The sequence below is a fragment of the Bubalus bubalis genome, chromosome 11, assembly GCF_019923935.1.
Source record: "Bubalus bubalis isolate 160015118507 breed Murrah chromosome 11, NDDB_SH_1, whole genome shotgun sequence".
NCBI classification, from domain to species: domain Eukaryota; kingdom Metazoa; phylum Chordata; class Mammalia; order Artiodactyla; family Bovidae; genus Bubalus; species Bubalus bubalis.
In genome coordinates, this window is record NC_059167.1 from 16,375,249 (window position 1) to 16,402,848 (window position 27,600).

The 27,600-nt window shown below is 47.4% G+C and overlaps 1 protein-coding gene and 1 long non-coding RNA gene across 2 annotated transcripts in view; one reads left to right on the forward strand and one right to left on the reverse strand.

Annotated features, from left to right (window-relative positions):
* Positions 1–10,415, forward strand: part of LOC102390987 (feline leukemia virus subgroup C receptor-related protein 2) — a 49,705-nt gene extending 39,290 nt beyond the window's left edge. The window contains 5 exon segments of the mRNA XM_044924723.2: positions 3,787–3,897; positions 4,699–4,804; positions 4,953–5,064; positions 5,745–5,800; positions 9,731–10,415. Of these exon segments, the coding sequence (XP_044780658.2) occupies positions 3,787–3,897; positions 4,699–4,804; positions 4,953–5,064; positions 5,745–5,800; positions 9,731–9,808 (463 nt within the window). The 3' untranslated portion in view covers positions 9,809–10,415.
* Positions 10,416–16,126: 5,711 nt separating this feature from the next.
* Positions 16,127–27,195, reverse strand: LOC123464665. Its single transcript, XR_006639680.1, has 2 exons — positions 26,754–27,195; positions 16,127–18,769 (listed from the first exon to the last, which is right to left on the reverse strand). It is a non-coding gene; the product is annotated as an uncharacterized LOC123464665 (long non-coding RNA).
* Positions 27,196–27,600: the final 405 nt, after the last annotated feature.

Consider the following 27,600-nt stretch of genomic DNA (forward strand, 5'->3'; position numbering starts at 1 on the left):
TTTGATTGCCTTCTTCCTATTTTCCCTTCCCCTACCCCATCGTCACCTTTGGTACCCACGAATCGGATCTCTTTTTCTGTAGGTTGCGTGCTTGTTTGGTTTTTGACATTATTGACCTACTACACTAGTAGGTTCCTTAACACAACTTAATGATTCAATGTTTCTAGGAATTTCAGAATGAGCCCTAAGTTAAGCCTGGCTGTGGTCTGTTCCCATACCAGGATATTGCTACTCATGGACTGTATTCCCCGCCCTGTGCATTTCAGCCCTTTGATTCATCTGTTTTCCAGCTGTAAGTTTGTACCTCTTAGTCTCTCTCACCTGTTCCTTTCCTCTCCCCCGCCCTCTCCCTCTGGCAGCCATCTGTGTGTTCTCTGTCTCTATGAGTGTGTTTCTGACTTAACGACTGTTCATTTGTTTTGTGTTTTAGACTCTGCATAGCAATGAAATCATATAGTGTTTGTATTTCTCTAACTTATTTCACTTCGCACAAGAGCCTTTGGGTCCATACATGTCACTGCAAATGGCAAGAGTTCGTTCCTTTTTATGGCTGAAATACGTATGTGTGCATACCACATCTTTTTAATCCGTTTATCTATCGATGGGCACTTAGATTGCCTCTGTATCTTGGCTTTTGTATGTAATGTTACAATGAACATAGGGGTACATATATAGTTTTGAATTAGTGTTTTGGTTTTCTTGGGATGAATGCTCAGGAGTGGAATCGCTGGGTCATCCGAGTGTTCTGGTTTGTCCTATATATGCGTATGGTTTCATTTATTTTGGCTGAGCTGGATCTTTGTTGTTTTGCAGTCTGTTCTCTAGTGGTGTGTGGGCTTCTCACTGCAGTGGTTTCTCCTGTGGTGGAGCACAGTCTCTAGAGTGCCTGGGCTTCAGTAGTTGCTGTTCTAGAGTTCCATTGATGGGGTGCACAGGCCTTCTTTCTCTGCCCCACGTGGGATCTTCCCAGACCAGGGATCAAACCCATGTCTCCTGCATTCGCACATAGATTCTTTACCACTGGGCCAGCAGGGAAGCCCCCTGGGTGTTCTATTTTGAACCTTTTTTTAGGAATCTCCGTACTGTTTTCTATAGTGGCCGCACCAATTTGCAGCGCCCACCGGCAGTTCACAGGGCCCCTTTCCGCGTGCTTCTCAGCCGTCTGTGTGTCTTCTGTGGAAGAATGTCTGCATGGATCCTATGCCCACTTTTCCCTTGGGTTTTTTTTTCCTTTTGATGTTGAGTTGTATTAAATCTCTGTATAGCTTGGATCCGGAGAAGGCAATGGCACCCCACTCCAGTACTCTTGCCTGGAAAATCCCATGGATGGAGGCGCCTGGTGGGCTGCAGTCCATGGGGTCACTCGGAGTCGGACACAACTGAGCGACTTCACTTTCTCTTTTCCCTTTCATGCATTGGAGAAGGAAATGGCAACCCACTCCATTGTTCTTGTCTGGAGAATCCCAGGGACGGGGGAGCTTGGGGGGCTGCCGTCTCTGGGGTCGCACAGAGTCGGACATGACTGAAGTGACTTAGCATAGCATAGCATAGCATAGCTTGGATATTGACTCCTTACAGATACACCTTCTCCATGCAGTAGATGGCCTTTTGCCTTTGTTGGTAGTCTCCTTTCCTGTGCTAAAGCTCTCCAGTTTAATGTAGTCCTGTTTGTTTGATTTTGCTTTTGGCTCCCTTGCCTGAGGAGACATTTCCCGCCCCCCCCCCCAACCCCCCCACCCCCCCACCCCGAAATTACTAAGACTGATGTCAGTGTACTGCCTATAAATTTATTCTAGAATTTTTGTGGTTTCAATCTTAAATTTGTCTTTAATCCATTTTGAGTTTGTTTTTCTGCATAGCGTGAGAGAGCAGTTGAATTTCATTCTTTTGTATATAGCTGTCCAATTTTCCCAACAGCATCTATTGAAGAGTCTGTCTTTCCCCCACTGTATGTTCTTGCCTCTTTCCTCATGGGCTCATTGTTCACATACACGTGGGTTCATTTCTGAGTCCCTATTCAGATCCATGGATCTATGTGTCTGTTTGTGCCAGTATCATTGTGGTTGGATTACAGTAGCTTTGGAGGACAGTGTGAAATCTGGAAGAACTGATACCTCTAGTTTTATACTTTCTCAAGACTGCTTTGGCCATATGGGGTCTTTTGTATTTCCGTACAAATTTTAGAATTATTTGTTCTAATTCTGCCAAGTTGCCATTAGTGTTCTGACAGCAATTGCTTTGAATATGCCGACTGTCTTGGATTACACTGTTTAAAGATTTTTCTTGTGTCCTGAGACTTGCTTGTGTCACTAAAAACTTGCCTCTTGGAACTGCTTTTCCTGTACCTTGCATAGTTTGTGTTGTGTTTTTTGTTAATTTGTTTCCAGATGTTCTTTTTTTTTTTTAATTTCTACTTTGATTTCTTCAGTGACCCAATGGTTGCTTGGTAGATAATTGTTTAGCCTCCATGTTTTTGTGTTTTTTGTAGTTTTTTTCTCATTGTTGATTTTTAAAAAATATTTTAAAGTTTCTTTTTACATTAAAAAAATTTGCTTATTTTTTAATTGAAGGATAATTGCTTTACAGAATTTTGTTGTTTTCTTTCAAACATCAACATGAATCAGCCATTCTCATAGTTAATTTCTAACCTCAGTTTTGTGATTAGAAAAGATGCTTGATATGATTTCAGTTCTTAAATCAGTCATACATTTCCTGCAGGGCTTTTGTAAGGGTTAAATGAAATACTAAATATATGTAAAGTGCTTATGAGAATCTCTGGCATCCACCAAGTGCAGTATTAGTTTGACGTAAGCACAGTATACACCTGCCGGCCCCACCGCGTTTCTGGCTTCAGCAGAGTTGAGGGCAGGCTCTGAGCTTTCGTGGTCTGAGTCCTGATGCTCGAGGCCAGAGTGCACAAGGAGGTGTCTTGTGCGTCCCTGACCTCAGTCAGGAGGACAGGGAGAGGGGGCCGGTCCCAGTGCAGGACTCAGGGCCACAGCGGTCCTGAGGGGCAACCTGGGGGAGAGGTGCGTGGAGGGGCACAGGCGCCGTGAGCCCGAAACAGAAGCCAGCACTGATGGGCCTTCTGAGCGACCAGCAGAGGGACACGCACCCAGGACGGGGCGCAGCTTTCTCCCTTCAGCTTTGGAATCAGGGGCTAGTTCAGGGCTGGAGACTGTTCTCTCAGCTGCACTGTCAGGAGTGGAGGAGTTCAGATTCAGCGGGAAAAGCTGTGCTGCACGTGTGCAGGTGGCAAGAGGAAGGACGTGGAGACGACAGAGACTCTCACAGTCAGGTCCCTGCCCGGCACTGTCCGGGGGGCGGGGGGCGATGCAGACAAGCAGAATGGGCTTCTTGGTCCTGTGACCACTGACACGTGACCACAGCTGGTGTGTGCCCCTGTTTTTTGTTTTTTTTTTTCTGGTGGAAGGAGAAAAGGAAAGGGCTGTGTCCCTGCCTTGGATAGGATGTGGCCAGTCCAGTGCAGTGTTTACTCGCTGAGAGGTTTCTGCAGGAGAACACATGTGCTACAAGATGGCTTCACACTGCCCTGGTCTGACCCTTTGTAGCTCTGAGCACAGTGTGGTCACTGGTCCAGTGTCCATCAACCTCATGGACAGAAAATTCTATGAGAGTAAATAGCACACAGACATGGGCTTGTTCAGCACTCAGCAGTTGCCCAATAGATAAGAAGTGGGGTGGAGGAAAAGAGGAAGGAAGGAAGGGAAAATATCCTGTTAAAGTCTGCAGTTTATGACTCAACTTCATTGCCTCTGCTTGTAGGGAGACAACTTTGGTGGTGTATATCATGACTGTGGTGGGCATGGTGGTTTACACATACACCTTGAACCTGGGACACTTGTGGGTAGTATTCATCATGGCTGGCACAATGGGGTAAGTTGTACTTCAAACCTACTTAACTGGAAAGCACCAACCACGGTTCCGAGACCTACTGACATCCTAAGATGGCGATAGAGATCTGCTGCCTCTCATGACTTCTGCAAACCTGGAAATGGCCAGAGGTCATGTTCACTCATAAGACTTCAAAAGGCTGCCTCGGGCATCCAGGCCATCCATGCTGTTGGAATGGACTATGTCCTTCATAAATCTCTGGGAGGCTAGGAAATGTTTAGCGTCTTTATGAGCTCTGCCTGGGACAACATGGGGTCACAGAAAGTACACAGGCCTGGATCACAGAAAGTACACAGGATCAGAAAGGGTGGGTCCTGAGCTCACTGTTGCCGACTGTTTATTAGATCGTAGGCACCTCCCTACTCACTCTGAGGCTCAGTGTCTTCATCCGTAATTGCAGATGAGTGGCCTCCCTTGTGGAGTTGTTGGAAAGAAGGAGAGGATTAACAGATGTGAAAGCACCAGGAAGTGTGGTGCAGTTGTAAGAGATCAGAGCTGGAATTTTCTAGACCTGTTGTATGACAAAGTATAGGAAATGGCTCCCCTTCCACAGGGATCTCTGCTCAGCTTCACCTCTTGCTTATTTTCCTATGGACGATACACGTGAGGGTGTGTGAGCATGCGTGTGGGTAATGACCACCTAGGGGGTGGCCTGATTTTCAAGGGCCTGTCATGTCTTGATGGGAAGAAACAGAAAAAGGAGTTGTAGGGCAGGAGCTGGGCACCCTTTTTTCCTTGCTCCGGAATTTCTCCATCACCTCGTTTCTGTGATCTGGCCTTCAGATTCTTTATGACTGGCTACCTCCCACTGGGGTTTGAGTTTGCCATGGAGCTGACATACCCGGAATCAGAAGGCATGTCGTCTGGCCTCCTCAACGTGTCTGCCCAGGTAGGCCTCTCGTTGGGTGGTGGCACTGGAGCCGTGGGCCTGTGTTCCCTGCCGGGCTCGGCGGGTGCAGGCGCTGCATAAGGCAGCTCAGCTCCCCGTGGGCTGCGTGGCTGGGCCCCTGTTTCCTGTCTTCTCCGTGTCTTTGCAGGTATTCGGGATCATCTTCACCATCTCTCAGGGCCAGATTATCGACAACTATGGAACCATGCCTGGGAACATCTTCCTGTGTGTCTTCCTGACCCTTGGAGCGGTGCTCACTGGTGAGTCAGGGCCTCAGGACAAAGTGATGCTCTGACTGTGCCTGAGTTTATGCTGTTGGCAGTTTGGCACCCAATGTCTTCACTGATCATACAGCTAAGGGGCTCACGTGCAGCAGGGCAGACGAGAGGCCTCATGAGGAAGTATCTTTGGCAGGCAGTAGCATATTTTGTTGGAATGAGCTTCAGTTTTGGAAGCTTCGGTTTTTTGGAATAAGCTTCAGTTTTTTGGAATGAACTTCAGTTTTTTGGAATGAAACTAATGAGCTTCAGTTTTTTGGAATGACCTTTCCAAAAGACCCTTGTTGGAACCCTGCACTGTGACACTGACCTCCATAGCCCTTGACCTTGGGCAAGGGGACCAGCCTCTGGGAGCCCCACTTTCCTAATCTGTAGAATGGAGATGGCTGTGAGGCTTGGAGCACTGTGTGCAAACTCCCTGCAAATATCAGGGGTCTATGCAAGGAGGCCAGTGTCGTCACTGGCTTCTTCCTGTCTGGCACAGCAGTGGTTCCCAGGCTCTGTCAAGCTGGCTGGTGGAACCTCCAGATCCCTGGAAGGTCTGAAGGAGGTGGGATACCCATGACCCTTAGGAGAGTACGGGCTCCCTCTTGTGGTTGAACTTGACCATTGCTCTGCTTGATATCTTTGTGTTGCTCTTCTTCTGTGTCCTTGAACCTCAGCATTCATCAAGGCAGATCTCCGGAGGCAGGATGCAAACAAAGAAATTCCTGAGACTGTGAGTATGTGGGAGCTGCTGGGCTGAGATGTGGGCTCAGACTTTGCTGAGGCTGTGGCATTGGGGGGAAGCGGGGGGAGCGCCAGTGGGACTGGTGGCTGTGAGAGCCGCTCAGCGTCACACACGTGGAGATAAAGGGTTTCCTCCGTGGGCTCAGCCCCGCTTTTCTGCTGCCCTCTCCAGGTTTTTCTGCCACTTCCTTCCCTGCTCCTGGCCTCCCTGCTCTGGCCCCCAGAGCTGATCCCTGTGTCACAGTCTGCCGAGCAGCACCCACCCCGGGGTCCTGAGACAAGTCCCAAGGCCCCGGCTCCTCTCCTCTCAGCCTGGGGTTCATGAACAGAGAGGAAATGTGGGGGGCTGGCTCCTCACCCTGTCATAGCGGTGGTGGCCCCGAGGCAGTGGCTCTTCTGGCCTGTGGCAGGGCCTCAGGAGGTGCCAGGGAGGGGCCAGAGCCAATGGGTTGCCAGCAGGGCTCTAAAAGTACAAGTCACGAAGCAGGAGTGGATCATGGTGGAAGGGGAGAGGACCAGGAATTAGATTGAGAACAGAAGAGTATTTCCCATCTTTTCTAATTGGGAAAGATGGGCACTCTTTTAAGCATCGTGCTGTGCTGTGCTTAGTCACAAAGTGTCCGACTTTGTGACCAAGCACTTTGTGACTAAGTCACTTCAAAGTGTCCGACTCTTGGCAACCCTATGGACTGTAGCCTGCCAGGCTCCTCTGTCCATGGGGATTCTCCAGGCAAGGATACTGGAGTGGGTCACCATGCCCTCCTCCAGGGGATCTTCCCAACGAAGGGATTGAACCCAGGTCTCCTGCATTGTGGGAGGATTCCTTACCATCTGAGCCACCAGGGAAGCCCAAGAATACTAGAGTGGGTAGCCTATCCCTTCTCCAGGGGTTCTTCCCAACCCAGGAATCGAACTTGGGTCTCCTGCATTGCAGGTGGAGCTACCAGGGAATCCTTTAACCAATGTGTTAGATATCAAATCTGAATCAGGATGAAAGGAAAATCAGCTCTCAGGAGTCAGTGGGATATTGCTTAAAAAACAAAACAAAACACCCAAAACCTGTTACAGAGGTAATACACATACTTTGTAGAAAAAATTTAAAATATAGCAAAGTGTACAAATTTTTTAATCCTTCATTTGTTTTAAAGTGTACAAAATTTGAAAGACATCGTGTAATAGCATCACCTAGAGATGAGGTCCTGTATTTTTCATTTCCTCACACATCTGTGTACACATATATATGTGTAGATATATGTATGTATTTTTTAAACAAAAGTAGAATCTTGCGCTTTTATGGTTCTGCAAGCTTTCTTGTTCCATGTGCTTTCGCACTTTCTGCAAGCGCTTCGTCAGGTCATTAGTCTTTTACAACGTACTTGACATCACAGTGTTCTAATAACTGCACATGGATAGACATGATTTGATTGACAACTTTCCTGTCCAGGAACACTAAGAGTCTCTCTGACTGTTGTTAGAAATGATATTGTGTTTACTGTTCTGCAGCTGACTCTTTGGGCATGTTCTTAAGCACTGTATTTTCTTGAGAAATGGATCAGTGGTTGTGCCTGTAGTTGAGACTTTGATATGTGTTACCAGACTGGCCTGTAGGAAGGAGGTACTATCAATACTACTAATGTACATTGCTCTAGCGGTGTATGAGGCCAACCCTGAGTATTTATCATTTTGAAAATCTTTGCTAATTATCGAAGGCAAAAATGGTATCTGAGAGAGGTACGTTTAAGCTTTAAGGATGTGAGCTGAGAGATGTTTGTCCTCTGATCTCACACCCTGGAGTTGGCAGGTAGCAGCAGGGAGCAAGTGAAGGGGGAGGCGAGGCGCCTGGGACAGGACGTTCAGTGGGGACACGGGGAACGCCTGAGACAGGAGCGGTCTTCTCAGGAGCCTGTGAGAAGCGTGGCATCAGCCCCGCAGAGATGGGCTTGTCCCTGTGCCATAGACGAGGACACGTGATCTGGGACACTTGGGTGACTATACTGTGAGCCTACGAAAAGGTGCCTATGATAACAGGATGGATTACTCGTGAAAAGCTTTCAATTTGAAATGTGATGCATTGTGTCAAGCTATATGAGACTCTGCTGTGTTTACTCTGTAATCAGTGTTTCCCTGGGCAAAAGCAAACAGGAAAGTAAAGGCCGCCTGTAGGCCTAGTGCCCAGAGGTACCCTAGTGGCACTTTAGTCATTTCCCAGTGTCTTCTGTGGATGCAGAAATGTGCTTGTGCACGCTGGATTTTCTACCCTGCTTGTTTCCTTAGGAGAGTCTGACAACCTTTCTACACCGCTGCCCGCAACCCCACGTCTCCATGTACACTTGTCCGTTTCCTCCTGTTTCCTACTTAGGTTGGCCCACATTTCCCTGTCTCGCAGGCAGATCCTTGTCCCCGTGGGCCAGGTTTGTTATCCAGCAGGCGGTGAGGGCTCAGTCCCGTGCATGTGGACTGTGGGAAGCAGAGCGAGTCGGGCCAGGAGGCCAGTGGGTGCAGGCTCACGGTGCTGTCCTGGATACACCTGGGGGGCCTGGTGGGCCAGGGGTCAGAGTCACGCGGGGTTGGTCCCAGGGGAGTCAGGGCTGTCAGAGGGCGTCCTGAAGGAGCCATCATTTCCCCACCGAGGTGGCGGGTGTGAGTGGGACCTGCAGACCGTCCCAGGACTTCAGTCTCAGTGCCAGGGGATGACAGGGCAGGGAGCACATCGGGCCAGAGCTGCGCTTTCTGATCAGTGAGGTGGGTCATTGGCAGAAAGAGCCAGAACTTCCAGTGAGTCTGGACTGACGTTGATGATGACAATCTGTGTTTGGGTTTCCATTTGTCTTCCAGTTGGTAGTTCTCGGCCCCAGAGACACTAAGCCCTATTTATCTGTGACTTCAAGGTGATGGCGCTGAAGGAGGCGGGTGTGTGTGCATGAGTATGTCGGAGACAGGAGGTGGTGTGAGTGGTTGAAGTCTGCTGCTGGCTCCTGAGTGAGGGCTTCTCAGGGATAAGGCCGAGCTGGTGCCAACAAGTTAGCAAGATGGAGAACCAGACGCTGGCTCTCCCGCTTTGCCTCTGCCACGGGCTGCCCTGCAGGTCGTGGTGGGTGACGTGCTGTTTTTCCAGCTGACGTGGCCTGCATGTGTTCCGCCAGCCTCAATGGTCAGAGCTGTGTGGGGCTTGGCCTGTGCTCGAGGCCTTGTTGGGAGCAAGATGAGCCCCTGAGGGAAGAAGCAAAGTGTTCCTAAAACAGCAGACAAACGCCCAAGTTGGCAGTTAGTACTTAGAGGCCTGAGAGCATAATCTTCAGGGCATATTTAAATCCCACCCAGCTAACAAGCGTGACCCTGAATACCTTCTAATTCTGTGCCATCGTCCCCAAGAAATCTGATGACAAAGAGCCAAAGTCTCTTTCTCTCTGGGGACGCTATATTACTATATACATACTTTGAGCCATACTGCATCCTGTCTTTGTAACAGTTCACTGTGCGTCTGTTCCACACACGTGGTAACCGTGCTCCTCACCTGGGGGCTGCCCCTGACCGGGGGTAGTCAGCACTCCCGAGGAGAGGGCAGACCTGGTCCATCCACAGCCACGTGGGGCTCCATCCAGGTGGGGTGAGGCTGTCAGAAGGGGAGGAGGGTGACCGGAGCTCAGTGGCACTCACAGGGAGATGGTCCCTGGAGGCTGTGGTGTCCCTGAAGGCTGACCTTTTTGCTCCTCCTTTACCCCTGTCGTGATGGTGTGTGTGTCTGGGGAGCACTGTGCGTGACCGGAGCCCCTGTCCTTGTCCTTGTTCAGTCAGGGATGCTGAGTGCCTGGGACTCTGGTCTTCCCCCCGGATTCTAGACGTATGGGCAGGAAGATGCTCCAGCAGGGAGGAGTCCCTGCCTCTTCCCTCAAGGGCTGTCCCCTTGTCTGTCTTGTAGAAACCCCAGGAGGGGGAGGAGGAGGAGGACAGCAAGAGCAGCAAAGCCCCCACCACTGTGCAGGAGGAGCATTTCTGAGAGAGAGCGGAGGAGCGACTCGGGGGACTCGGACCGCCACCACCTCTCCAGCCAGCACAGCTCTGCCTGCCAGCCCCACGGCCTTCACCGAGCAGCTTCTGGGGGAACTGGGAGGAACATCTGTGTCTTGTAGGATAGTGCCTCTGCCTCCTGGAACCCACTCTAGAGCTTGCCCTGTCTCCGTGGGGCAGATGCCCTTTCCACCACACAGGTTGGGGCCCCGCCCTCCCCCTGCAGGTTCTGGGAGCTGGGGAGGCAGAGAGAATCCTGGAGTCAGTCCTGGCTGCTGCCTCACCTTCCTGCTCCAGTCCATCTCTTGGGACAAAGCCTGCACATTATCCCGAAAGAAAGCTTATTCAGGAGATTAACGTTTTCTAGTGTCTGAAGACCCTTAGGAGCCCAGTTTTAAGGAGCAGCAGCTGCTCTGGACGAGGGTCATTCTTGGGCCCCCAGACTGACCACTGAGATTCTGTGGGAGAGCAAACACCCTCAGGACAAACCCCTCAGGACTCTGGGACCAGGTTCTTCTGGCTCATGTTGCGAATGTCTGCAAACCCTCTCTCCTCAGAGCTGATCAAACCAAACATCAATAAACTTGATAAAAACATTGCTGTGACCTAGAAGACTAAGCCGATTTCAGACAGTTGACCTCCTCAGGATGTGATTGTGCTAAGAATCTGGGGAGTCTGGTAGCCTGATTCGGGAACAGAAAGGCTCTCTTCTGCAGAAGACGTCCCGGCCCAGGGCCTTGTGTGCGTCACTGCCACCTCCGTGCCTTCCTCCAGACGCCGCCACTCAGGGGCTCGTGTTCTCCTGCCTGTGACCCTCACTGCAAACTCAGCTGGGTCCTTCCCCCCTGAGAACTCCAAAGGTCCCTGAGAGATGAGGGGAAGGGGCAGAAGGAGAGGTGGCCCGTGAATGGGACTCGGGTCTGCTGGGTTAGGTAAGCATGTCCACTTCTGGTGGGGACAGTGTTTGCAGCCCCAGCCCCTCTCGCCACGCCCTTCTATAATAGTAATAATTCTTTCTCAGATATTCTGAATTTAAAGGGACTCCCTTTCGATCAGGGGCTTCTCAGGTATCGCCAGTGGTAAAGAATCTGCCTGCCAAAGCAGGAGACTCAAGAGACACAGGTCCGATCGCTGGGTCGGGAAGATCTCCTGGAGCAGGAAATGGCATCTCACTCCAGGATTCTTGCCTGGGGAATCCCATGGACAGAGGAGCCTGGCAGGCTGTAGGCTATGGAGTCCCAGAGTCAGACATGAGTGAGCGCACACATACACATGTCCTTTCAATCAGCCCAAGCTGCCCTCTCCTGCCTCACCTGCTGTCTGGCTCTACTCACGGGCTTGGGGAGAATCTCCTCAAAATAGGACATTTTGGTTGTTTCTCACGTGCCTTGCGCTCTGTGATCACAACCTCTGTGCTGCTTTGTTGTGGCCACTGCCCCGGGCTCAGCGTACTGGAGCTGCCTGCATGGAAGCACTGCTTGGGTGCTTGGGCCACTGCCCGAGGGCAGCTGGTGTGTGTGTGTGTGTATACAGTGCTCTGTACATAAAAGAAGAAGTTCACACTTCTGGTGCAAGGACTGAGTTAGGGGTGGAAAGGAGATGGAAAATGAAGGTGCCTTACTTTTTCATAAGCAGAAAGTGTTTACTCTTGAGTCTCTTAATTTTATAAACAAAATGTTTACTGAAACCATCGTTTTATTTGAAATCATAATTAGTATTTTCTATTTGTAACACCAGATGTATTAAAGCAATAAAATATCCTCCGTGTGGTCTGCCTTGTCACTGGTTGGGACAGAGATGGCTTTGGCGGTGGGAACAGGCTGGAGGGGTGGGGGCTCGGGGTAGAGGAGGTGCTCCTCCACACTGTGGAAGGTGGTCCTCCGTAGACATAGATGTTACCATGCTCGTGGGTTAGTTTTTAAAGATGAGGCTGCAGACGTTACTGTCTGTCCACGTGGAGACTGCAGCTCAAGGCGGGATCAGTGGCTGCAGCAACTTTCCGTTCCGAGTGATCCTTTCACAGTGCGTGTCAACCACATCAGTCCACTTCAGACCCTCTCCTAGCTTCTTACCTCAACCACAGCCCAGACCTCACCAGAGCCCACAAGACCCCATGCACTGTGGCCCCCACCTTCCTGTCTGACCGTCTGTCCTCCACGGTTCTGTTCAGTCTCTCCGCTCCAGCCACACGACCTCCCTGCCGTGCCTTGAATGTACCAAGCCTGTTCCCACCGCAGGGCCATTGCACCTGCCAGTCCCTGTGTCTGGGGTGCACTGGCTGCAGATGTCCATATGACTTGTTTCCTCACTTCAGCTCAAACATCCCCTCTCCAGAGAGGCCTCCCCTGCCTGCCACCTCACTCTGTCTTGCTGCCTTACACGATGTTGTGATTGTTGTTTATCTACCGACTGTCTTCCCCACAGGACTGGAAACTTCACTTTGGGGACCTTGTCACTGTGTTCACTGTTCCTTCCTCTGTGCTTGGACCAGTGCCAGGCATGTAGTCAGGGCTCCAGATGCACTGTTGAAGGAAGACCTGGAAGAGTGGGTACCACCCCCCCGAGACCGTCTCCACCCCTGCCTCCCCCCACTTCTCAGTGACCTTCGCAGAAGGGAGGAAGGGATTGCACACTATGAACAAGAGCAGTTTCCGTGGACTCTGGACTTTGCCGTGGCCGAGGCAGCTGCAGGAAAGGGTGGGAGGCCCAGTAGGGAAGCAGGAGAGAGGACCAGGAGGCAGGGAGATAATTCAGGCACTTTTCCTTCACAACTTATCTCTGCAAGATTTCCAGGAGGAGGCTGAATTTAAAAAATAGATACACAAAAAGCAGCAAAGGTTTACTGTATAGCAGTGGGGACTACAGTCAATATCTTGTAATAACCTATAATGGGAAATAATCTGAAAATAATATGTACTATCTGTGTATGTATATATGTAATTGAATCACCTTGCTGTGTGCCTGAAACATTGCAAGTCAATGATACGTCAATAAAATATATATATAAAGAAAAAAATTCCACGGACAGACGAACCCGGTGGGTTAACATCCATAGCATCACAAAGAATTGGACAAAACTGACTGACTGAGCTTCATCATCAACCTACAAAGGACCATCCAGTGATCTCTCAAAATTGCTTGATTTGCACTAAAAATAACCCAAAGACTGCTGTCAGATCTCCCCGGATAGGGACCAAACACATAGGAGCCTGCGCCACGGACTGACAAATAGACTTGACTTCAATGCCTTGAGCCACAGGAAATTTCAGATTCCTGCTAGTATTGGTGGTCTTTTTCAGGATTGGTGGAGGCACCAGGACTGAAAAAGCCTCCAAAGTAGTGAAAGCCATGTTTAAGGAAAATTTCCCCCAATTTGGATAGTTTGCTGCTGCTGCTGCTGCTAAATCGCTTCAGTTGTGTCTGACTCTGTGCGACCCCATAGACGGCAGCCCACCAGGCTCTGCTGTCCCTGGGATTCTCCAGGCAAGAACACTGGAGTGGGTTGCCATTTCCTTCTCCAATGCATGAAAGTGAAAAGTGAAAGTGAAGTCGCTCAGTCATGTCCGACTCTTCGAGACCCCATGGACTGCAGCCCACCAGGCTCCCCCATCCATGGGATTTTCCAGGCAAGAGTACTGGAGTGGGGTTGCCATTGCCTTTCTCCATTGGATAGTCTAGCACCCTTCAAAGTGATAATGGGCCTGCTTTTTTCTCTAGCATAACCCAATAGATGTCCAAACCACTGCAAATTAATGGAAAGCTATATTCATTCTGGAGTGCACATTCAATAGGAATAACAGAGAACATGAATTCTACATTAAATAGCATTGCAAATATATGTTGAGTCTAATTTAACTTGGGGTTAGGGCTTGACAGTTGCCCCACTATGGATCAGAGTGGCTTCCAGAAGCAGGCTTAAAATTAGCCTCTTTTTATTGTATGGTAGGCCATTCCATGTGTCTGCCCAGGAGGGAGACTGTATAAATACTCCGAAAGATTTAGCAGTTGCCAATTATGTTCAAACTCTAGGCACAATACAAACCTCTGTTCATGAATTTGCTTCTAGCAAGTCTTCCTTACATCCTTTCCAGCCTGGACATTGCATCCTCTTAAAACATGTGGAGGACAAGGGCCTGAGCACCAGCTGACTGCAAAGTGGACAGAACCACCTGTGGTATTACTTATCACACACTCATCTGTCAGGTTAGCTGGAGTAACTGGAGTAAAGCCACGATACATCACAGTCAGGTCAAAGCAGCCTCACCGTCATCAGAAAATGACCCAACTCCTGAGTCCTAGAGAGCAGTGTGTTTGTGAACCCTTAGAAGACTTAAGGTTACTCTTCAGAAAGGATAAGTACTGAGAATGAAATTTCCTTGCAGAAGGAATTTCATCAGGTTCAAATAGTTGCAGAGAACTGTTTTACTTCCTAAAATTATTAAGGAGTATTCCTGACCCAAAGGTGATAATTCCATTTCATGATCACCCCCTCATTGCCTCTGTTCAGCAGGAAGTAGCCAGAACAATCATCACCCCTTATTCCCACAAGATTGTGGAATGGACATTGATAGATAGGAATTGGAATAGGGTCGGGGCAAGCACATGGCTGTTAGTGAGTGACTGTTAGAGGTCCCGCCCAGCCATTGGTTAGAGTCAGAATGGCCCCCTACTTCCTCTGTTTAAAAGGAGCTGAATTCAGACTGAGGGAAGTTGGGTTTTGTTTTTTTTAATGAAACAAAGATAACTATTTTTAATGATAAAAGGTACAATTCACTAAGAAGATAGACATCATAAACAAACAAAAAGCAAAAATCAGAAGAAATATAAGAGAAAAGAAAAAATATATAATCATAGTGAGACATATGAACATTTCTCTGAGAATATTTTATCAAGTGCAATGGCACCCCACTCTAGTACTCTTGCCTGGAAAATCCCATGGACGGAGGAGCCTGGTAGGCTGCAGTCCATGGGGTCTCGAAGAGTCGGACACGACTCTTCTTCACTTTTCATTTTCATGCATTGGAGAAGGAAATGGCAACCCACTCCAGTGTTGTTGCCTGGAGAATCCCAGGGATGGGGGAGCCTGGTGGGCTGCTGTCTGTGGGGTCGCACAGAGTTGGACACGACTGAAGCGACTTAGCAGCAGCATAAAAAATAAGAATAGGAGCATCTTGAAGGATGTTATTAATAATTTAAATACAATAGATCTGTTTATATTAATTTATATTAACCTTATATACTACACAAATATACTTAAGATTTTATATCTCATAAGTTATTAGATGTCCACAGGGCATTTAGAAAAACTGACAAAAGATAAATATTATTAAATTTCAGAAAGCAGAATTCTTTTTTTGGTGATTCAGTTATACAAATGGATATGTTATTTTTGAAATTATTTTCCATCATATGTTATTACAAGATATTGCCTATCATTCTGTATGCTATACAGTAAACCTTTGTTGCTGTTGCAAGTCTATTTTTTTAATTAGCAATCTATCATTCTATTCATGCTAAGTCAAACAAGTAGAATCAAAATGTCATAATTTTTTTCAGTTAGGCAAAAATTCATAAGGTTTCTAAAATATATATATATTATACATATTATTTATATATGTATAGAAGAGCTTTTCTACTACACTTGATAAAGAACATCAAAAAGAGAAAAAAAAGGAAGAGATGGAGAAAACATAAACAAAATGAAATGGGAGCACTGAATATGAAATAGAAAAAGTGAAACAAACTAAATAAAAGTAAAAGGTCATCATGCTGCTGCCGCTGCCAAGTCACTTCAGTCGTGTCCGACTCTGTGCGACCCCATAGGTGGCAGCCCAACAGGCTCCCCCATCCCTGGGATTCTCCAGGCAAGAATACTGGAGTGGGTTGCCATTTCCTTCTCCAATGCATGAAAGTGAAAAGTGAAAGTAAAGTTGCTCAGTAGTGTCCGACTCTTCGAGACCCCATGGACCGCAGCCCACCAGGCTCCTCTGTCCATGGGATTTTCCAGGCAAGAGTACTGCATGGGGGTACCATTGCCTTCTCCGAAAAGATCATCATAGAGTCCAGTTATTTTTAAACAGGGCTGCTCATTAGAAACGTATCTGGAGCTCTGGTGAAAAAAAAGCAATACCTGGGCATTTGTATTTTTCAAAAAGTTCCAAGATAATTTTGATATGCATCTGGATTTAAAAAGTGATTACAGGTTTTTCTATTAAATGATAACATAGAATTCTGTTATTTTTCTGAAAACCAATCATGATAAAATGGTATTAAGTGAGTAATAGTTTTATAATTGAAAAGTTGCGGCTGCAAGCCATGTGCTATGCTGGAATTCATGACCTCCAGCAGAGAGGATTTTGATCCAGGGGCATTTTGTGTAGCAAAAAGTTTTGTTGTAGGAAGGGGGGGCCCCCTCCAGGGCCCCGAGAGAGGTCTCTTGTCTAACACTCAGAAAAGAATAGTCTGAGGAGACATGTGCTGACAAAGCAAGAGATTTTATTGGGAAAGGAGCACCTGGGCGGAGAGCAGTAGGGTAAGGGAACCCAGGAGAACTGCTCTGCCGCGTGGCTCGCAGTCTCGGGTTTTATAGGATGAGATGAGTGTCCGGGTGGTCTTTGGCCAATCATTGTGACTCAGAGTCCTTCCTGGTGGTGCACGCACCGCTCAGCCAATATGGATGCCAGCGAGAGAGATTCTGGGAAGTGGGCGGACACGCGGTGTCCCCTTTTGACCTTTCCCAAACGCTTCCGGTTGGTGGTGGCTTATTAGTTCCGTATTCCTTATCAGGACCTCCTGTCCTAAAACAACTCATGCAAATGGTTACTAGAGAGCCTGGCCAGGGTGGGCGGTTTCAGTGAATGTGTTTTCCCTAACAGTTTTCTTCAAGTATAAAAGGGATAAAGAAAGCTTCTGACACAAACATCAGAAGGGGACAGAAAGAGTGCCCCCTTGCTGGTGTTTAGCAAGAAGTTATACATCTGTTAGCAAGTTGCTAATCAGATAAAAGAAGCACATCGACACTGAGCGAGCTGCCCCAGGCCCCTCTCCTACCACCTGCGTTTTTGATAGCATTGGCACAAGGTGAGTCATCCCGAGCCATGACACAGTTGACATGAATCTTGAAAAAAGGCGGATTTCCAAGCAAATACGCAGTTTCATTAGCATAGCTTACGAAAACATTTCCATGAGTAAGATGTACTGGTTTGTTGAGCCATTATCAGTTCAAGGTTTGAGAAAAAGCTTAGTCTTAGGCAGAACCGATTTGAAGAAAGGCAGATTCCAAGTCAAATACATAGTTTCATTAACATAGCTTAAAAAGATTTCCATAAGAAAAACGCATTGGTTAGCTTAAGGTTTGAGAAAAGTTACGTTCAGGCAGAACAAAGTGTCGTCATGACAAGACAGGATTAGAAAAGAAAACAAAAAACAAAAAACATCTGCCACCTGCAGTTTATTTCCTCCTGCCTCTTGGGGACCCCTAGCCTTCCTACCTGTTACCCTTTCATAATCACAATAGTGAAAGATGTTTATCAATTTTCACAATCAATAGCCAGACAAAAAATAAAAGATAATGACAATTGCAAGCCCTAATGGGAACATGATAACCTAATCCAGAGCAACGTTGGGCTGGCTAACAGCCGGATATGCTTTCATGTTGACACTTCTGGAGGGGGCTACATCAGGAATTGCCTCTCTTCAGTCACACTTTCCTGTCCCTTCTGGGGCCAGTCAGCAAGCTGAGAGGTCGGAGGTTTAATAAGAAAGAAATGATTCATAACCTTGAAGAAACCACAGTGAATGGAGGACTTAAGCAAATAAACACTCATGCTACAGTGAGACAGGAGCTACCAGAAAGGTGGACAGGCAGGAAGTGAGGGGAGCCCCTGAATCACACTTGGGCTCTAAGGAAGGCTTCCTGGAGGAGGTGATGCTTGTCCTGCAGTGAGACAGGACACTAGGCATGATGTGCTCAGGTGCTGGCTGGGAGCTGCAGGTGGGTCCAGCAGGTGGAGGGAAAGCTGGGAGTGGGCGGTGATGGGAGAGGCGGCCAGAGCAGCATCACGACCTCCTGTGCGCTAAGCCAGGGAGTGAGAACCTCCTGGAAGGTAGGGGCAGGACAGAGGCCCGGACAGAAGTGAAGAGCCCTGTGGAGGGTGTGATGGGGAATGAGAGGCCTAAGAACAATGAAGTCGGCGTCGCGTGATCAAGGTAAGGAGCCATGAGAATCTGAACGAGAGTCGTGCCCATGGGGAAGGTGGTGAGGAGGTCTGCTCCCAGTGGACACAGTGATGGCGCCTCTCAGGGCTTGGGCTTGGCTGACTGCGAGCTGGCAGAGCTGCTCACTGACACACAGCATTCAGGGGAGAAGCGGAACTGGGCTTGGCCTTTGGATGCTGGGGCAGCAGATGAGCCACAAATAGAAAAGTTTAAACCTACACAGAGTCTACAAGCCTGAAAGTCACTAGAAACAGGTGGGAGGTTGGAAAGGGTGAAGACAGAGGTAACAGAGCCTCTGACCACATACCTGCTTTTCTGAGGAGACACCCAGCATGGCTTTGGAGGACACAGCTCAACTGAAGAAGCTTCCCGCGGCACCAGGGTTGGAGGTTTGGTGTTCAGTTTAGCTCCAACATTATAAAGTCCAGGATGGAATTGACCTCATCCCTGGACATCACCTGTGCGCCTCAGAGAAGCAGCACAATCTTCATTCAACTTGTTCCATTTTAAAATTTTACAGTTTTTTTTTAAACCAAAGCTTTATATAGTTTAAAAAATCAAATAGTCATGTATCAAAAATGTCATTGCTTACCGTGCTTTCCTGGTCCTCTGAGGTAACTACTTTCAGTTATTAGTAGGTGATTTCTTCAGTATTTATCTCCATAGCTCTGAATAACATGGGTATATAGATACTTCCATGCTTCCCTTGTGGCTCAGGTGGTAAAGAATCCGCCTGCAATGCAGGAGACCCTGGTTCAATAACTGGGTTGGGAAGATCCGCTGGAGAAGGGATAGGCTACCCACTCCAGTATTCTGGCCTGGAGAATTCCATGGACAGTTCATGGCATCACAAAGTCACGGGGACATGACTGAGCAACTTTCACTTTCTCTATAGATACTTCCTGATTTTGTCCACCTTAGGCATTGTCTGTTGATTTTCCAATATGGTAGACAAGGATTTAGCTCTACTCACCCTACCTTCATCTCTACCTCATACATGTGCCCACTTTCCATTCCCGCATCCTCCCAATATAGTTATGCCATATTGGATTATATCAACTTTGTTTTCACAGTATTATGGTTGTGTTCACATTGTTCACAACTGAAGTCACTTAAAGTCACCATGGCTTTGTTCCCCTTTCCTCCATAGCTTTTTATATTCCACTGAAGTTTTAAATTGACGCCCTTCCCCATTTACTTGGTTATATTTGTGGTTTTTATCACAAGTCCAGCCCCTAATTCTCTCCAAGTTCTGTTTACCCCACTCTATAGTTTCAAATACAATCCCCTCAGTGTCATCTTATTGATAGAATCTTTCCTGGAGTCTTTGATCAGCGTCCATCCGAACAGGCTGTTTTCCTGCCCAACTCATAGCTGTCCACCTGGGAATTTCCTTTTCCACAGTCTCAGTGATTCCCATCCCCTGCCCTCATAACCCAGTTTCCTGAATCTCATCTCTCACTCTCTCTAGGTTGCCTCCCTTGTTTTGGTGGAGCATATCCTTTAGCAGCTTCTGGACATGGAGACAGTTCATTTTCAGTTTGGAAAGTGTGAAGTTTGGAAGCGTGAAGATGTGTGACTCGCACTTTTGTTCGGGAGTTTGAGTGTAGGATTCTAGGCAGTTAAGGGTTCTCCTTCAGACGGCGCTGTTGTACTCAGCTCCAGCTTCCCAGCTTGAAGACAGCCTGCTGACATTCTGTGCCTGTTTTCTTCAAAGTGTTTTATGAACCTGTTCTTATCTCTCTGAAAACTCATTGGATCTCCTCTTGGTCCCAGTTTTCTGAAATTTCGTGGTGATGTGGAGTTCAACTCAATTCTATGGACAGGTATCCAGATAGACATGTGCAGTGAAACTTCTCTCATTCAGGATTCCAGGCTGTACAGAGATGTTCACAAGAACTTGGAGCTAAAATATTAGGGAAATGAAGGAGGTGAAGCAGACAGGGTGTGGGCAAGTGTGCAGTATTACACATGTAAATGACAAATACAAGATGTCCAAGGGCACCATTTTTACAAATTCCAAGCGTCAGTACTTCCTAAGAGGGACTCATACAGGGTCTCAACCTGATGTGTAAGCCATTTAGCCTTCCCATTCCCTCCTCACTTCCACTGTATAATCATAAGGGATTTGATTTAGGTCATACCTGAATGGTCTAGTGGTTTTCCCTTGTTCTTCAATTTAAGTCTGAATTTGGCAATAAGGAGTTCATGATCTGAGCCACAGTCAGCTCCTGGTCTTGTTCTTGTTGACTGTACAGAGCTTCTCCATCTTTGGCTGCAAAGAACATAATCAATCTGGTTTCGGTGTTGACCATCTGGTGATGTCCATGTGTAGAGTCTTCTCTTGTGTTGTTGGAAGAGGGTGTTTGCTATGACCAGTGCATTCTCTTGGCGAAACTCTATTAGTCTTTGCCCTGCTTCATTCCGTATTACAAGGCCAAATTTGCCTGTTACTCCAGGTGTTTCTTGACTCCCTACTTTTGCATTCCAGTCCCCAATAATGAAGAGGACATCATTTTTGGGTGTTAGTTCTAAAAGGTCTTGTAGGTCTTCATAGAACCATTGAACTTCAGCTTCTTCAGCATTGCTGGTTGGGGCATAGACTTGGATTACTGTGATATTGAATGGTTTGCCTTGGAAATGAACAGAGATCATTCTGTCGTTTTTGAGACAGACTGGTTCCAAATAGGAAAAGGAGTACGTCAAGGCTGTATATTGTCACCCTGCTTATTTAACTTCTATGCAGAATACATCATGAGAAACGCTGGACTGGAAGAAGCACAAGCTGGAATCAAGATTGCCGGGAGAAATATCAATAACCTCAGATATGCAGATGACACCACCCTTATGGCAGAAAGTGAAGAGGAACTAAAAGGCCTCGATGAAAGTGAAAGTGGAGAGTGAAAAAGTTGGCTTAAAGCTCTACATTCAGAAAACGAAGATCATGGCATCCGGTCCCATCACTTCATGGCAAATAGATGGGGAAACAGTGGACACAGTGTCGGACTTTATTTTTTTGGGCTCCAAAATCACTGCAGATGGTGACTGCAGCCATGAAATTAAAAGACGCTTACTCCTTGGAAGCAAAGTTATGACCAACCTAGATAGCATATCCAAAAGCAGAGACATTACTTTGCCAACAAAGGTCCGTCTAGTCAAGGCTATGATTTTTCCTGTGGTCATGTATGGATGTGAGAGTTGGACTGTGAAGAAGGCTGAGTGCCGAGGAATTGATGCTTTTGAACTGTGGTGTTGGAGAAGCCTCTTGAAAGTCCCTTAGACTGCAAGGAGATCCAACCAGTCCATTCTGAAGGAGATCAGCCCTGGGATTTCTTTGGAAGGAATGATGCTGAAGCTGAAACTCCAGTACTTTGGCCACCTCATGCGAAGAGTTGACTCGTTGGAAAAGACTCTGATGCTGGGAGGGATTGGGGGCAGGAGGAGAAGGGGACGACAGAGGATGAGATGGCTGGATGGTCTGGGTGAACTCTGGGAGTTGGTGATGGACAGGGAGGCCTGGCGTGCTGTGATTCATGAGTCGGACACGACTCAGCGACTGAACTGAGCTGATTCCCTCCTCCGGCTCCATGCTTCCACATCTACAGCCCCGGTGGAGGTGATGGTAAACCAATGCATGACATTTGGACTTCAGGTTTAATTCCTATTGCCTTGAGTAGTTGTTGGCCTCTAGGGGGCAGACTGTGCTAGCTTTCTGTAGAAAACCAGGAGCTGGTTCTCTCCACAGGGATGCTCAAACCTGGCTGCAAGTTGACATCACCAGGGGAGTTTTAAACATGCAGATTCTGGGGCTACTCTCAGAGATCTTGACCTGAAATGTGGTTCAGGTTTTGGGAATGTGAAGAGTTCCCCCATGGGATTTTAATGTGCAGCTCAAGTTTAGAACCATAGCCCCAGAGCTTTGAATTCTTCATTTTGGGGGTGAAGATGAAAAAAGAAAGAAAGCAAGGAAGCACAGCAACCAATGACTGTTTAATGTACAAACCAACAAATCACCTAGATGTCTTTTTAAATGCAGCCTCTAGTTCAGTAGGTCCAGGGTGAGCCTAGGCTTTTAACAGGCTCCAGGGCTTGCCCATACGCTGTCCCCAGACTCTGCCTGAGGAGCCAGGCTGCAGCTTGGATGAATATGAGATGAGACTTGTGGCTCTTTAGCAGCTGAGACTTTATCTTAAAGTCAATCTTGTTCACACTTGGAGGAACAGGCTTACATTTTTAAAGTTTTGGACGTTCGAAGGTCTTAAATCACCTAGGATGTTGACTTGGTCCCAAGATGTCTCTCCATGGACATCTGCTAGATCTGCTCAGATCCCCAGGCTGTATTAAAGTATTCATGCTTTGCAATCCTAGTTTTACACGACATTCTTTGCAATAGTAAATGTAAAGGGGCTCTTTTTCTATATTTTCCTTGGGGATCCCAAATTATAAATTTATACATATAGATGTGGAAATCTGCACTTGGTATATAGGTTCTTTAGTCCTTACAAAGTATTTAATTCTGATTGTAAAAGCTGGGTTTATATCCATTAAAAAGATCATCAACAAATGATTATACAGCGAGTGCTACAGTTCAGAGAAATACAACTCTGTGGGCTGCAGGAGCTGGGGAAGGCTCCAGGGAGGTGGTGAGATGAGCTGGACTATAGAGAGTGGGATTAGGTGAACAGAGAAAGTGGGGAAGGCATTTCCAGCACAGACATTGGGATGAATGAGGCTTAGAGGCTTTGAGTTATGTAGGCTGGATCCCAAGAGTGAATAATATCTATTCCTCATGAAACAACTGTTTAAAAACCAAAATGTTCTTAGGCTTTCAACCATAAAACTAGTCTACTTTGGTTACCAATTGAACTTTTTTGTTCTTTCATGTCTGTAAAAGTGTAATTTATTAATGTGTCCTGGTTTCTGGTGTAAATGAAAATTTAAAGTCCCAGTTTTCAGTTTCCTAATCATTTTGATTAGCAGTGGCCACAGGACTGGAAAAGGTCAGTTTTCATTCCAATCCCAAAGAAAGGCAATGCCAAAGAATGCTCAAACTGTTGTAGCCATGCGTTCCGGGAAACAAACTCACTCAGAAGGACAATGCAGATAGTGGAGTGCAGTTTATTACACCGGCGGGCCCAAGGCAGAGTCGCCTCTTAGCCAAGGACCCCGACCAGCATTTGTGAAAATCTTTTATACTCCACGTGTACGTGTCTGAACCCACCACTCCAAATTCCTTGAGACTTACATCAACCAAGGAAAATACAATCCCAATAACCCCATCATTCACGTGCTATGTGCTCATGTGCTCAAACAAACAGTTAGCCAATAATCAATAAACCCGAGGTTACACTCCAATAGATATAGAAACATTTATGGCCTGTCTGGAGGAAGGGGTGATTAGTGAATGTTTTCTTTTAGGTGGTGAGTAACAAGATACGATCTTCAAGGTTCCCCTGTCTGCAGGGGGTCTTATCCTTCTGTTGTTGTTTTCATAGGCACTAAACAGAGAGGTCAGAGTCCATTGGAAAGGTGGCCAAGCACGATCAGCATGAACAGGCCTAAGATGGAGTTCAGGCCCTAGGAATTCCTTCTTCAAAACTACCGAACAATTGCACTCTCTCACACACTAGTTAAGTAATGCTAAAATTCTCCACGCCGGGCTTCAGCAATACGTGAACTGTGAACTTCCAAATGTTCAAGCTGGTTTTAGAAAAGGCAGAGGAACAACTTGCCAACATCTGCTGGATCATGGAAAAAGCAAGAGAGTTCCAGAAAAACATCTATTTCTGCTTTATTGACTTTGCCAAAGCCTTTGACTGTGTGGATCACAATAATCTGTGGAAAATTCTGAAAGAGACGGGAATACCAGACCACCTGACCTGCCTCTTGAGAAACCTGTTTGCAGGTTAGGAAGCAACAGTTAGAACTGGACATGGAACAACAGACTAGTTCCAAATAGGAGAAGGAATACGTCAAGGCTGTATATTGTCACCTTGCTTATTTAACTTCTATGCAGAGTACATCATGAGAAACGCTGGGCTGGAGGAAGCACAAGCTGGAATCAAGATTGCTGGGAGAAATATCAATAACCTCAGATATGCAGATGACACCACCCTTATGGCAGAAAGTGAAGAGGAACTAAAGAGCCTCTTGATGAAAGTGAAAGAGGAGAGTGAAAAAGTTGGCTTAAGGTTCAACATTCAGAAAACTAAGATCATCGCATCCGGTCCCATCACTTCATGGCAAATAGATGGGGAAACAGTGGAAACAGCGGCTGGCTTTATTTTTCTGGGCTCCAAAATCACTGCAGATGGTGATTGCAGTCATGAAATTAAAAGACACTCCTTGGAAGGAAAGTTATGACCAAACTAGACAGCATATTAAAAAGCAGAGACATTACTTTGTCAACAATAGTCTGTCTAGTCAAGGCTACGGTTTTTCCAGTGGTCCTGTATGGATGTGAGAGTTGGACTATAAAGAAAGCTGAGGGATGAAGAATTGATGCTTTTGAACTGTGGTGTTGGAGAAGACTCTTGAGAGTCCCTTGGACAGCAAGGAGATCCAACCAATCCATCCTGAAGGAGATCAGTCCTGGGTGTTCATTGGTGGGACTGATGTTGAAGCTGAAACTCCAATACTTTGGCCACCTGATGTGGAGAGCTGACTCATTTGAAAAGACCCTGATGCTGGGAAACATTAAGGGCAGGCCGAGAAGGTGATGACAGAGGATGAGATGGATGGATGGTGTCACCGACTCGATGGAGATGAGTTTGAGTAAGCTCCGGGAGTTTGTGATGGACAGGGAGGCCTGGTGTGCTGCAGTCTATGGGGTCGTTCGACTGAGCAAGTGAACTGAAACTGAACTGAAATTTTGTCAGCTTTGAGAATGATTTTAAAGCGTTAACTTTTAGTTTGCTTATTTTTGCTAGTGTTTTTCTATTCTTGATATTTGTTCTTTAGTCACTAAGTCATGTCCAATTCCTTGCTACCCCATGGACTATAACATGCCAGGCTCCCCTGTCCTTCATTGTCTCCTCAATTTGCTGAGATTGGTGTTTTTGAGTCATTGAGTTGGTCACGCTATTCAGCTGTCTTACCCTCTGCCACCCCCTTCTCTTTTCTGTTCAATCTTTCCCAACTTCAGGGTCTTTTTCTATCAATCGGCTCTTTCTATCAGATGGCCAAAGTATTGGAGCCTCAGTGTCAACATCCGTCCTTCCAATTAATATTCAGGGTTGATTTCCCTTACGATTGACTGGTTTGAATTCCTTGTAGTCTGAGGGACTCTCAAAAGAGTCTTCTGCAGCACCACAATTCTAAAGCATCAATTCTTTGACACTCAACCTTCTTTATGGTCCAAATCTCACATCCATACATGACTACTGGAAAAACTATAGCTTTGACTAGATGGACATTTGTTTGTAAAGTAATGTCTCTGCTTTTTAATATGCTGTCTAGGTTGGTCACAGCTTTTCATCCAAGGAGCAAGCATCTTTTAATTTCGTGGCTGTAGTCACCATCTACAGTGATTTTGGCTGCTGCTGCTGCTGCTAAGTCATTTCAGTCATGTCCGACTCTGTGCGACCCCAGAGACGGCAGCCTACCAGGCTCCTCTGTCCCTGGGATTCTGCAGGCAAGAACACTGGAGTGGGTTGCCATTTCCTTCTCCAATGCATCAGAGTGAAAAGTCAAAGTGAACTCGCTCAGTTGCGTTCGACTCTTCGCGATCCCATGGACTGTACCCACCAGGCTCCTCCATCCATGGGATTTTCCAGGCAAGAGTACTGGAGTGGGGTGCCATTGCCTTCTCCAAAAGTGATTTTGGAGCCCCCCAGAATAAAGTCTCTCACTGTTTCCATTGTTTCCCCATCTATTTGCCATGAAGTGATGGACCAGATGCCATGGTCTTATTCTGCTGAATCAAGGTTATAAATAGCTGGGGGGAGGGGAACCTTCCCTCCAAACGCTCTCAAAAATTATTCTCCCTTGTTGAAAATCATAAACTATGATCCGAATATCAAATTGACATTAAAATTAGCCTATTGCTAATTAAAATACTTTAATAAAGAAAAGGTACATTTCATTGTGTTTGAGGATGGACTAGAAATAATAGATAAGAAAATGTTTCAATGACCATAATGCTATTTCTCAAAGATGAGCAGTTGATCTTTCCAAATCTTATTTTTCTATGCATTAACATATGTGATAAGGTAAATAGGGGGCGAGGAAAGGCAATTCCGACAAGGATCCCTACACATGTTCAGCGAAATGGGCAGTATGGAACAATCTCAAGGTTTTCTTCCGAGTGTCCCCAACAGGATTTCTCAGAATTTCCCCAAATGTTGGGAAGTCCCTTAAATTAATAAAAAACAAACTAAACTTCCAAGCGACAAAGGGATGCTAACCTGTGCTAGGCCGCGAGCTGGGCAGGAAGAAACAGGGAGATCGGAAGATTGAGGACTCTCGCCCGAGGAGTGTCCTCACCCTAAGAGGATCAGGCTCTCAGTCCCACCCATGGCTCACCCCCATCCCAGGGAGGTCCTCAGATGCTCCCCACGGAAAGGACGCGGGGAGCCGCAGCCGCTGCGATTCAGCCCAGCGCGCCCGGAAGCCAACAGCTGTTCCAAGACAAGGAGAGGCAAGTGCAGCGGCCGGCGCCCGCCTGGACTCGGGGCGCCCCTCTCTCCGGGGAGGAGGGCGCGGGCGCAGGCGTTTACCTGTTTCATCTTCCCATCGCTCGAGGCGGCCAGGCGGGGACAGCGCTCTGCACCTCCCTCCCTCCTCCTTCACCGGCAGGTCTTCACAGGCGTCTTGAAGTCTTTTATCCGCTCTTTTCCCCGCCGTCCCAAATACATTGACTCCGAACACGGAGTTGTTCTGCTGCACTCAACAGGAGTGTTCACTGCAAGGGCCGAGTGCTGGGGTTGAGGCTTGGACAGCTGAAACCGCTGATTAGCAGTAAAGGGGTCCAAGACCCATGGCTTCCAGCAGAACGAAAACAGCCAATCAGAACGAGGACAGATAGAAACAACCCAATCTGGGAGCCAGGCTGAGAGTGGGGGCGGGAACAAGGGCTCAGGTTGACTCAGGTCTGCAGCTGTGCTGGGGCAGTTTCTCTGCTGCTGCGGCTGCTGCTGCTGCTGTGCTGAGAGTACTCTCAACAGGTAGGGTGTATGTAGTGGGGAGAGGCGGAGAAGGCGATGGCACCCACTCCAGTACTCTTGCCTGGAAAATCCCATGGATGGAGGAGCCTGGTAGGCTGCAGTCCATGGGGTCGCCAAGAGTCGGACACGACTGAGCGACTTCACTTTCATGCATTGGAGAAGGAAATGGCAACCCACTCCAGTATTCTTGCCTGGAGAATCCCAGGGACGGTGGAGCCTGTTGGGCTGCTGTCTATGGGGTCGCACAGAGTCGGACACGACTGAAGCGACTTAGCAGCAGCAGCAGCGGGGAGGGGGGAGGGGCGGGGAATGGGGGGGAGAGGTGGGTATCTGTGTGACTCCTAATGGAAAGGATTCGCACAGCCTGGAAAAATGGAGATGGGATAGAAGGAAGATACCC